Source organism: Gymnodraco acuticeps, unplaced genomic scaffold (assembly GCF_902827175.1).
Source record: "Gymnodraco acuticeps unplaced genomic scaffold, fGymAcu1.1, whole genome shotgun sequence".
Classification (NCBI taxonomy): domain Eukaryota; kingdom Metazoa; phylum Chordata; class Actinopteri; order Perciformes; family Bathydraconidae; genus Gymnodraco; species Gymnodraco acuticeps.
In genome coordinates this window covers 1,595,803-1,607,720 of record NW_022990940.1, presented here as the reverse complement: position 1 = coordinate 1,607,720, position 11,918 = coordinate 1,595,803, and the positions used below count along the sequence as shown (strand labels likewise).

General features: G+C 39.6%; 1 protein-coding gene across 2 annotated transcripts in view; it reads right to left on the bottom strand.

Annotated features, from left to right (window-relative positions):
- Positions 1–300: 300 nt before the first annotated feature.
- Positions 301–11,918, bottom strand: part of LOC117558399 (5'-AMP-activated protein kinase subunit gamma-1-like) — a 31,857-nt gene continuing 20,239 nt past the window's right edge. For both annotated transcript variants that reach the window (XM_034234585.1, XM_034234586.1), the window contains 12 exons: positions 7,675–7,726; positions 6,867–6,973; positions 6,045–6,126; positions 5,106–5,164; positions 4,964–5,009; positions 4,814–4,868; positions 4,566–4,692; positions 4,007–4,172; positions 3,709–3,746; positions 3,454–3,600; positions 3,262–3,355; positions 301–1,718 (listed from right to left, as the gene is read on the bottom strand). In XM_034234585.1, coding sequence (XP_034090476.1) covers positions 1,687–1,718; positions 3,262–3,355; positions 3,454–3,600; positions 3,709–3,746; positions 4,007–4,172; positions 4,566–4,692; positions 4,814–4,868; positions 4,964–5,009; positions 5,106–5,164; positions 6,045–6,126; positions 6,867–6,973; positions 7,675–7,726 — 1,005 coding nt within the window. In that variant the 3' untranslated portion in view covers positions 301–1,686. The remainder of the gene's footprint in view (positions 1,719–3,261; positions 3,356–3,453; positions 3,601–3,708; positions 3,747–4,006; positions 4,173–4,565; positions 4,693–4,813; positions 4,869–4,963; positions 5,010–5,105; positions 5,165–6,044; positions 6,127–6,866; positions 6,974–7,674; positions 7,727–11,918) is intronic.

Genomic DNA, 11,918 nt, shown 5'->3' with positions numbered 1-11,918 from the left:
ATATTTAAAAGTAGTTGATAAATGGTTGAAACATCAAGTTGCTGCCACCAAACCATTCAAAGTGACTGAACCTAAACGAACTAGATTTAGTTTGAATTAACCAATGGATCCATCACAGACAGCGTTTTCACCAGTCAAATGTTTTCAAAATATTGTTAAAAGCCATCCCGTGTATGATGAAGGCAGATTTGAGACTTTGATAGTGTTATGTCAGACAGATAATTTAGGAAACATTTGACCATGGAAACACATCCTTGAACCAGTTAAAACCAAAGTCAAATAACAACTTAGAAAGACAGCTTTGAAGTACATTCAGTGTCCATTTATTTTTCTGCGGTCAGAAAAATAGAAAAGTAAAACAAAGGATATTCATACTGCTGAAGTGTAGTTTCTCATGCTTGCACATTTACAGTACATGTGGATCTCATACTAAGTCTCTTTGAACCAGACATATTGCCACAATATATTTACAAAAATAACATTAAAACTGCAGTCTCTTTAAACATGTTGATACATTCATAAAAATAAAGCTTTATGCAACACGTTTCCCGAAAACTATTTACAGTCAAAGATGGAGATGAGTCCTGTCGAGCTACAGCTGAAACCACCCAGTTGTTTTGCACGTCTGCGAATATCAGATTCTCTGAAGCGTCAAAATAACTGAAAGTAAATGTAAAAAAAGGTTTTTTAACATCTTAAAAAGATATTTCTCATTCTTGTAAAAACATTCCAAAAATGCATCCATCAGTTGCCATGACTTTAAATAACTACTGAAGTAAAACAAGTGAAACTCACTCATAGCTCTCAGCAATTATAATTATATGAATGACGTAATGGTCAGACCATTGTGTTTTTTTGTCAAGATGTTAATATCAGGATTACTTTTTAGAATGAGATCCATTTAAAGAGATTATTGACCCTTCTGACATGGTTCAAAAATCACAGAAATGAAACCAAGGACAATCTTTTTTGTATGAGAAGTAGAAGGTTTCCAACTACTTAAATATTACATATTTATATCCTTAAAAAAATATTAATTGCACTTATTTAACATAAGCAAAGTTACATACATACTTGCAGTTGTAAGTTGTGTGTGGGCAGGGCAACCAAAGGCACAAATAAAGATTTGGCATTCATCTCTCCATATTAGCACTGGCAATCATTGATTTTAACGACACATGGCCATTTTGTAAGTGTAGTTTTGCTACTAAACAATAAATTGCATGAATGTCCACCTTTTTACACAAAAAAACTGAGAAGTTGTCCAAGAGGTGTTGACCTATAGTATCAAAATGTGACTAAAAATCAACTGATAACAGCAGCATGATTGTAGCTAAATAACACAAAACACTGAAGCCCTAGTTCATAAGAACCCGTCTCGACTTTGCCACCTTTTTCTTGGCAGGTGACCATAACGCATCTCTATGTGTGTGTATCTCGGTGTATAAATACAGTATACTGTGTGTGTGCATCTGATCAGTGTTCAAACAATCCAGAAAAAGAAAAAACACTCAGAAAATCAATCCTCCGTGCAGGAACTCCTCTTCATTCAGCTGTCTAGCTCTTTGGTTTCAGAGCCTCTATTGTGCATCGTAGCAGGCGGCTCTGGGACCTTTACACCGCTCAGCCTCTCGCTCCATTCCTCAACATTCAAACGTCTCCACTCCAGCTGATGCCTCGTCCCTCTCACTCAGTCAGGGTCTCCTCCTTATAGGCATCTGCAGAGAGGAAGAGTAGAGAGTAAGGACACAACAGGGACACGATGCATACACACTGTAGCATAAAACTGAATTACTCTCAACCTCAATGTCGGCTTGATTTTAGTCAGACATGCCACTCTACTGCAGAATCTCTCACAAGGAAAAAATAAAACCATTTGGGCCTTAAAAACAGGATAAATCTTAACTAAGGCAAACTTGTATGTGTTCTCCCAAAATAAATCATTATTTCGAGCAAATGTGGATGACTCCCCACTTCTATGTGGATACAACCAGTAGCAATAATTCAATAAAAGTAGGAGTCTAAGCCTAATTCTGCCCACTTATCTATTTGTGATGCCTTAAGGGACGGCATAATTAGACTTTGTTTACACCTAATGAAAAATTACAACTGACTGCTTAGTTGCACAAAATAAATGATCTATATATTTCAATAAAGCCTGGTTTGAAAATCAATTCACATCGTCTTTAAAAAGGAGGGATAACGCTTCCTCTACCACTATAAATATGCAGACATCTGTTAGTTGCTTTCAAACACATTTTCACATCAAAGTAGAACTTACTAATGCAATCCCATCTACTCAAAGCCACTCATAAATGAGAATGTATAATAGCATGTGCATGGCATAGCTGATGCCCTTAGTTAACATTCAAACCCAACATTTGTGATTTCACAAATCAATTTCTGGGAACCACAGGGTTAATATAAAGCAACAACAGCCTCATCTGGTAACACATCAACGCTTGAAGGGGAAATGGCCAACAAACCTGATTCTAGCCAATTCAACTCAGCAGTGTTAGACCTATTCATGCTGTAATTGTGCTCCTTGCTGTAGTTAGACACCAATATATAAGTTAAAATCCATTAAGGAATAGTTTGAAATGAGAACAGATTTAACGCTAGCCTTGATTCAATACTTCTTACCTCATTTAACACCATGTTTGGTTCAGTTTTGACCTAAGTTCATGTTGTTGAGCTTGGCTTATAGCCTTACAGCCTTAAAGAGCTGTGGAGTGTAATATCATTTTATTTACATTCCTAACCAATCTTTTCTCATAATTAGGGTCTTAGATGCAAGCTACAACTAACTAACCTGGAGGATATTAAAACATCCTTTACCCATTACACTTCATGTGAAGACAACACAAGGTTTGGCAGACTTCATTTCCCACAGTCTGTCGATCTGTTCAACTACGACCTTATCAAAAATATATGCAATTCATCTATTTGCCAATCTCTATTCCCAGTATGCTGCAGTACAATAAAAAGCAACTTCCCAATCAGACATATTTCAATGCACTGGTGACAGCAGACATGGGATTTGTTTCTGAACGAGCAACAGTGAAGCGTTGTGTTGCTCCACACAGCAGCCTCCAGCAGGATGTCAGCACCATGCCTCCTTACAGCCATCTACAGGCCAAAACCAGCCCGGGCTCAAACGGGTGCTTTCCTACCTGGGACAGGGTTAGAGGGCAGGGTGGGGGAGAGAGCACGGGGTCCGGGGCTGAGGGGGGTTGGGCTAGCTATGCTGAGCATCTATACCTGCAGGGCTGAGCACTAAGGCCTGGAGGATGTCTGACAGCGAGACGATGCCCTCGATGCTGGAGTGCTCATCCACCACCACCAACCGATGCACCTGGAGGAAAAAACACAAAATGACAGACGCAATTCGAATCAGTCCTAAAGATATTCCTGGGTAACTAAATATACGTGTTTGTGTTTTTAAAATCTCACTTCAGCTTTGACTATTCTGTCCACAATGGTCTCCATTGTTTCCATTTTATGGCACTTCATGACTCCCTCAAAGTACTGGGAGCGATGCTTCAGAGCCTGCGTCACAGTGATGTCCAGGTTGTTGTACGTCTTCTCAGCAGCCAAGTTCTACACAAACATCATTGTAGAAATTGAGGAAAAAAATAAGCAGTTTAACAATCTAATATTTGGTATTTTATCACTCCAAAAGCTGAAATTGTAGAAATTATAACTTACAATGACGTCAAACTTGGAGTAAATATCCACAACTTTGCCTGGAAGAGGATATAAAGAACTCTGGTCAGTTTAGTATAAATAATATAATTATTTGTCATTTTAACAAAGAGCTCTCAGTTTGGTTTGTCAACAAAATTATGGACAAACTACTGACACAATTTTCATCTTGGAAGGATGTAGCATGGGCCAAAATGAAGGAGCGGATCCGAATCGCAGGGTGGATAAACATTATTTCCAATTGAAACAGCCTTTACGGAGAAGCTACTTTGGCAAAACTGATGTGTTGCCGCTGGCTTACCCGTCTCATCCACCACAGGCAGGGCCGAAACTCGTCTCTCAACAAAAATGTTGAGCGCTTTGATGATGGGCGTGTTGGGGCGGATGAAAGCAATGTCACGGTACGAACCAATGCCCAGCTCCCCGAGAGTCTGCTTCATGAAAGCTGGCTTTGGAATTTCACACATCTGAAGAACACAGATACACACACAATGCATCGGGGACATGTTAAGTGACATCACACTGGGCACATTGTATTCATGTTAAGTAGGCAAACCACTTTCTATGTCTCCTTTTTTATGCACAGAATTAATTCTCCCTGAAATCCAACTACAAATAAAATCATGTCATCAGAAAGGTTGACTCTTTAAATAAATCAGTGCAGAGGTTTGTGCTGGACGTTTTTCTCTGAAATACATGATATGATAAAGCCCATTTTGCCACTAGAGGGCAGCAGACAAATGAAAGAGGGGATGACATGACAAAGTTCCCAGCATAAGCAATCATGATGATGGATTATATTATATAGATTAAAATGCTATGCCAGCTGAACACTTATTCACAGACAGACATAGACTCACAAAAAGCTGGAGGAATTTGAGGATCCTCTTGTGTGTGAGAATATAAAGTGCATTTCCCGTGACAGGGTCGATGACGGGCAGGCGGTGAATTTTGTTTTTGATGAGGGTGTACACTGCATCGAATAGGCTGCAACACAAAAAAGCACATTAGCAGTTAAAAGTAGACACAATGAAATTTGCCGACATACATACAGTACACAAATATTTAAAACAGAGAAAGATTCATTATTCATGGTCAGACAACATACCTTGCATCAGGTGATATGTTGACCAGAGGTTTGAATGTTGCCTGAAGGTAAACCTCTGTAGCCAGAAATAAAATATGAAAGGATTGTATGTTTTGCTCATAAAACAGAAATACAGTCTTACATTATGCATGCCAGAATAATCATAACTACCTCTCCAAGTCTCAAGCTTATGTTCCTCTAATTCATATATTTGCACCTGAAATGTAAAATTAGCCATTCATTTAAGAAGAAAAGAAACCGGGAAAGACTCAGAAGCAAATCTCACGCATGTTTATCCATCTAGGTTACCTACCATCGGCGACTTATAGTATCTGTGTAGTATGATGATGAAATCGGTGATTGTCAACATTCCTGCAAGGAAAACACACACATTTATAAACAACATACCATGCCTGGAGGCAGTGGAAGAGAGTCACTACAAGGGCGTGGTCCAAACAACACATAACTGACCCCCCCCCCCCCCCCCCCCCCCTCGCTTTATCCTCATGCTGACCTGGCATTCATTATTCATCACAGGCTGATTTGCAATAAACTTTATGCAGGCAAATAACAAACAACCAGCACAACAAAGTAGATCCATTGCTGGTGTGGCTTTTGAGACTCTAATGCTAAAAGAAGGTTAATGTTTTAAAGACTGCTGAGATGTGTGGTGTTGTTGTAAAATAACTCAGAGCACTGGTCAATACAAATAAGTCATTGCTATGTTTAATGGTTTGTGACAGCTTTACTGACTCCTGCTCAATATAGCATTGCACTCCACAAGATATGACCAGAAGAATTAATACAAAAACCTTCCTCTGTGTTCATTCAGCAGGGATGCAACAGTTCAGGAACTAAAATGTAGACTATGTATGCTGCACGTTGAAGTGTGTATCCGTTTCCTTATTATTTTTGCAGGAACAGCACACATTTAAGTAGCTAATATCGCTTATCCTTCAGGCAGGTGGACAAATACATAGTAAATAAGTGTTTAAACGAGGGTAGAGTTAAATCTATATGAACAGAAGATTAAAGGCTTCTATACCTCTTTTTAATCCAATGTGTGTAAACTGTGTTGAATTGGTGGAAGCATTTTGTCCTCTTGTTTGGGCCAAAAACCTCAAGGTGATATTTGTAAAACAGTTTCAAAATATCGAGCATTCTTTGAAATATGAAAACCATGAATAAAACATTCATACTGCAAACTCTTAAATACAACATTTCATGACTTCTTCTGTTTTTTGGTTCTTACCCACAAAGCTTTGCTTCTCTGTGTCCCATAGTGGAGCAGCTCGCACACCGTTGGCTACCAAAGCGAAGAATGCCTTCTTAACCTTTCAAGCAACAGTTGAAATGAAAAACCAATTTAGATTAATACTTAACAACCATTTGTGATTATCTTTGATGTTCCAGAAACACTTAATCCTGAGAGTTCATCAATCAAGTGGGCTAGCAAATATTCACTTGTTCAAGCCTCATAAATACGAATATTTGTTGTTTATATATGGTGTTTTATCGCACTTAAAATTAAATGGGTTTGGACTGTTTGTCAGACTAAAACGTTTCAAGACGTCATCTTGGACTAACCTAGTGGCAGGAATTCTTTACACATGTTTAACATACCATAGATTCCAATTCATTTAATGGCAAAAGTAGATGAAAAACTATTGTTAGTTACAACCATCATAATCCTCTTATGATTTATTTTTGCACCTCCTCATGAGTAGAAGAAGAGAGACTTGGGTTGTGTTTTGTTAAGTATGCTCTAAACTCTTGGTGGCTATGGGTTGGTTTTAGTGTTTATGTTTCTTTCAGATAATGATAGCTAACACCGAGTTTCAGTGGATTTAGTGGTTGAAGATCTACACATCAAAGAGGCCATTCCTCCTCAGGTTTACCGTGTAACAGCTTTATGACAATTTCATCAACCATTTCAGAGAAGAGCTCCGAGGCAAATACTCTGGGTTTTTTTTTTACTAAACATTAACTTAGGCTGAATGCACATTTTGGTTCCAAAGACAACATAAAGGATTGTCTGGAGGCACAATAAACGTTATATTGAGACAGTACTGACTTGGAGTGCTGTGTCGAACACAACCAGCTTGGAGCTCGTGGGGACGATGTCATAGCACTTGTGGGATTTCATGAAGCGCATGTAAATATCACTCTCAGGTTCAGCAGCTGTGAGAACAAAAAGCAGGAAAATACTTTAAGAGAGGAAGGAGAAATCTCACAGGGAATACATAATGACAGCCTGGAAACAACACACTGAGAACCTAAACAACCATTATGGGTCCGGACCACTTACAGCCACTTTGCTGCTCCATCGTACGGATAATTAAGATCTACTTTAAGCACCAACAAGCTCAGAAACAGTGGAAAAACACAGACAACAAAGTAGGGCCGTACTTCACTGATGATGCACTTAGAAAAATGACTGGGTTTGTTTACCGCATGTGGAATTAAGGATGAATACAAAGTGATTGGTCAAACAAATGAGCATTGAACAGAAACATCTATGTGGTCTGGGTATTACAAATATTTGAAATAGTTATTTTTTGTTATTTTTAGCCTCACATGCTGCAAAACAATAACTCTTATTTAATATGATACCATTTAGATATAACATGTCTTTTAAAAACATTCCACAGGTATCTGTCTTGATTTATTAATATTGCATCATAGTATTTTCATTGAAAACATTTTCATTTAGATAGGTGTATTATTCTTACCAAATGAGCAGACGGCTGTGATTTATAAGACTTTGTGATTAGAAACAGGTGGAATACCTATGAAATCCTGATGTTAAGTCACCTTTACATGCCGTTGGAGGCAACAAAAATAGAGCAGTGAACCAGCAGATAGAGCAGTGAGACACTTACCATCATCGTCTAGTTCAAGTTTCTCCAGCATGCCTTCGAATAAACCGTACACCTGATAAGTAAAACAGACAGAAGAGTGCAGTGAAGATCGCAGCAAATCCTCACAACAACACACGGCAGCGGACCAACAAACTTTGCTGTGGATAGCGAGTGATCAGCAGGGGAAGCTACTTTTCCCCAGCGGCCACAGCAGACTATTATGGTCTTATCGAGTGCGGTGCGCCGTGCGCAACACCAAAACAACCACACCAAAGAAAATAATAATACAATAACGTCGTGCGTCACTGGCGTTTCACCGACTACGTTAATCTTGATCAAGTCCGCGTAATATCCACAGGTAACGTGACATAGACATTGTGCTGTCGGGCAGAAACTTCAGTTGCACATTATTATTAGACTACACACCCCTTTAAACTCAAAGTGGAACAGTCCTGACACATTTGCTGCAGTAGGGGGAACTAATGTCTACACCAGGGGTGCACACACTTTTTTGGCTGGTGAGCTACTTTTGAAATGACCAGCTCACCGAGGTCCACCAACCAAAAATAAAATCCCAAATTGCAAGGGTTGCTGTTTATTTAACAACTAGGCTGCAACAAACGACTAATTTGATAATCGATTAATCTATCGATTAATGAAACGATTAATCGACTATTCGGACTATTATGCCTTGCACAATTTCTCAAACGCTCCTATTTAGCCATCAACTTTTAGATTTAGCTTGAGGTTGTTTTAGGCATGTGGAAACTAACAATGAAGACAATAAAGATTCATAATTGATTCAAAAATACATATATTATTAAATTAACTAAACAAATTGTGAACAAAATTAACATTGCTTTTTATTAATTAAATAAATAATATTTCACATCAAAAGAAACAACAATGTTTTAACAAATCGTATTAAATAATCTGATGACAGAACTGTAAACAGAATAGCTGAAACTTTAACAAAATAAAGAGTAACTCTGTTTCCTCTAATCATTAACCCATGTTTGTATAATGTAGTTAACTCCGTGTGGTGCTGCTAGCATACATAACACCTGACGTGGAAACGTTGCTCGTGGATGGGGCTACAGGGCTGCTAGAAAGACAGTCGAACCCGGTGCATTCCTCCGTCTGGATGTGGTGCACTTTTGCTAAATGTTTAGACAAATTGCTCGAGTTACCGCCCTTACATGCTAAACACTATTGGCAACGAGCATTGTCCACCTCAAGACGGGTAACATTTAACCACACCTTGGAGGTATGGAGCAGCTGCGTGAGTGTAAACTGCCCCGGCCCGCCCCCTCGCACACAGACGGGGGAGAGAGATCTCGTCTGGATTGGAAAGGTCGAAAATACACCGACCATAGACGCATTTGTTTGTCTTTTTGTATGTTAGAAACGAGTTAGCGACACTAAGACTGCGACATAATGTTTGTGTAGCAATAATACATGACCTTTCTCTTTCTCAACTCGCTACTCGGAGGGAAGTCGCTGTCATATGTTTTGTGAACACTCCGATAATGCCTCTCCACGTTACCTTTCTTTGGCAGAGCGACGCTTGCTTTACAAATAAGGCAAATAACCTTTGAATGTGACATCACAAAAAAATATTCTTCCTCCCATTCTGGGTGGAAGTGGTATATTTGTATCTTTTTGCTCGGTCTCGCACTCATTTTGTTGTTTGTCTCTTGTTTGCCTCTTCATTTGAGTTTTCCCGACACTTGACTGATTTTGTATCGCTTTGCATTCTGGGTTAACAGACTGGAAAGCGATTCTTTCACACACAGTGACGTCACGAGCTACCCACAATGCAACACGCGCCATATAATATATATAAATGCGCCATTTTCCTGGAGGTGCTAATATCCTGGAAGTGCAAATATAAACAGCTAGCTAACTAGCCAGGCAGAGCGCAGTACGTTTTTTTTCTGAATTAACGACCGACGAAATCGCTGCATGTCTTCGGATTACATCTCTGGACTTGAGGAGTGTGCTTTAGGTCGTTACCAGCGTAAACTAGAGATGTGTGGGTTGTTACAGACTGCCTGCAGAAGTATGGAAAAACGACAGTGGCCTTCGTCGATTTTGGCTACATCTACGTCTAATTTCTGGAAACGCCAGGTGAATACCCCACTTGTCACAATAATATTATCATGCCATTGCATATATGTGGTATTTTAGAGTTGACTAGATATTGATTAAGGCAATAGACTATGATATTCAGTACAGGAAGCTTAGCAACACCTAGACGGTGTACGGCTGCTTGCACCTCGCGTAAAACGGCGCAGACCGGAAGTACGGTGTCGCGCTGGCCCAATACCCGTGTGTGTGAAAGAATAGGTCGCTTTTTCTGTCAATCAAGTAAACTCCTGAATTAAGTGGCAGGGAGGCCAAGGAAGGAGGGATCAAAACCTGTTTTGTCTATTTTAACGGAGCTGGAGTTTTTTTTTATGAATGACTCGCGATCTACCAGCATTGCCCCCGCGGTCGACTCCGGTCGACGTACTGGGCACCTCTGGTCTACACCATAGACTGGTCTACACGCTGCTCAAACATGCACTACACAGTAGAGCGAGCATTAATACCGACACTATAAATGAGCTGAAATATTTGTTAAAGCTATAATCTACCAAACATCACGTACCGCCAGAAAAGTCTTTCAAACACAGCGTGAAGAAAAAGCAGGAAGTTCCACCTCTGTGAACACACACCTCCACGCAGAGCAACCTGGGGTGCTTCACCATATTAGGAAATCCCTTACGTTGCCTAGCAGCAAGAAACTGGGGATGCCTGGTGACATCCTCAGATTTAATTTCTTCGGACAAAACGAGCAACATGGCTTAACTCTGCAAAAACAAATCTTTGGAGCCTCGGCAGAGAAAACAACGTGATAAATATGACATGCAAATTGTGCTATTTGCATCTTGCACATAGGCGAGTTCCTATAGCATAAACAATGCTGCCTCATGCTGAGAGATTTGCATATCAAAACTGTGCTTGTGGATACATGATTTTCCCTTGGTTCTTAATTTGTGAGTATATTCACAACAAGCCACTGCAGCAGTGTGAGAAAGCCTGCTCTAGATGCTAAGCAGTCCCTAGTGTCGCCCTGCAATGGTGACACAGCACTTCTCCTGCCAAAAACCTGCTCCTGCACTTTCATAAATCTTGTCCTGCTGCATCACAGCGGGAACGCAGCTTACTCTGTATTACAGCAAGCTGGAAGAAAGCAGGCATACACTCATCCATTAAATTAATTGCTTTTGAAATTGGATCTAGAAAAAAATAGACTATAGCATCAGAAGATTACATTTGAATGATGGACTGGGGGATGAAGGGGGGGGGCACAGAGTGGCTGACAGGCACTGACTCATCGGTCTCCAAGCTAAATCATGAGTCCTCTGGTGTTAGTATCAGTATACAATGTTGGTGATGAAATGTTGATTTACCCTCTCTGTAAGAATCACAATCATTCACAGCAGACTGGTCGAAGAGGACCCTCAGATAATTATTAATTAAACTGGCACAGAAGTAACTGGTAACACATGCTGACTCTAATCCTAAATAAAACCCATGTGAAAACCCTTGCACCAAAACCCTGTACTCTATTTCTCAGTTGTTATAGTTACAGTAAATTCCACTTTGTATGAAATGTAATGCTGTTTGAGGTACTGCTTCAATGCAGAGACAATATTTATATTCTCAAAGCAACCAGAGGCCTGTTGACACCTTTGTATACAGTCTATGGTTGACACACATACATTAAAGAGATTTGCATCATCCATGCTTTTTGTTCCCCACTGTCCCAGTAAACTCTTATGACGCTGAGTCAGAGATGTTCACAAGTCTTTTTTTGCAAGTCCAAGTCAAGTCTCAAGTCACGAGTCCAAGTCAAGTCTCAAGTCTTTGTGGGGTGAGACTTGATCAAGTCTCAAGTCTTTGGTCACGAGTCCAAGTCAAGTCTCAAGTCTCTAAAAAATAAAAGTCTCATGTCTCTTCTGTTTGTAATAAGCCTTCTATTGTCTGCTGCTATCCAGTCTGTTAAGAATACTGCACAGCTATATCTAAGACATTCAAAGCATTTACTGTATTATTATCACTCCTATATCTATTAGCATACAGTATCAGTACTGATTAGTTGTTTGTTATATGATCACTTTAAACAGGCTATTGCAATGCAATATGAGGAAAAACATCACACTTTAGCTAAATGCAAACAACTTATAAGCAAAACACTTCAGAATCAGAAATCAGTA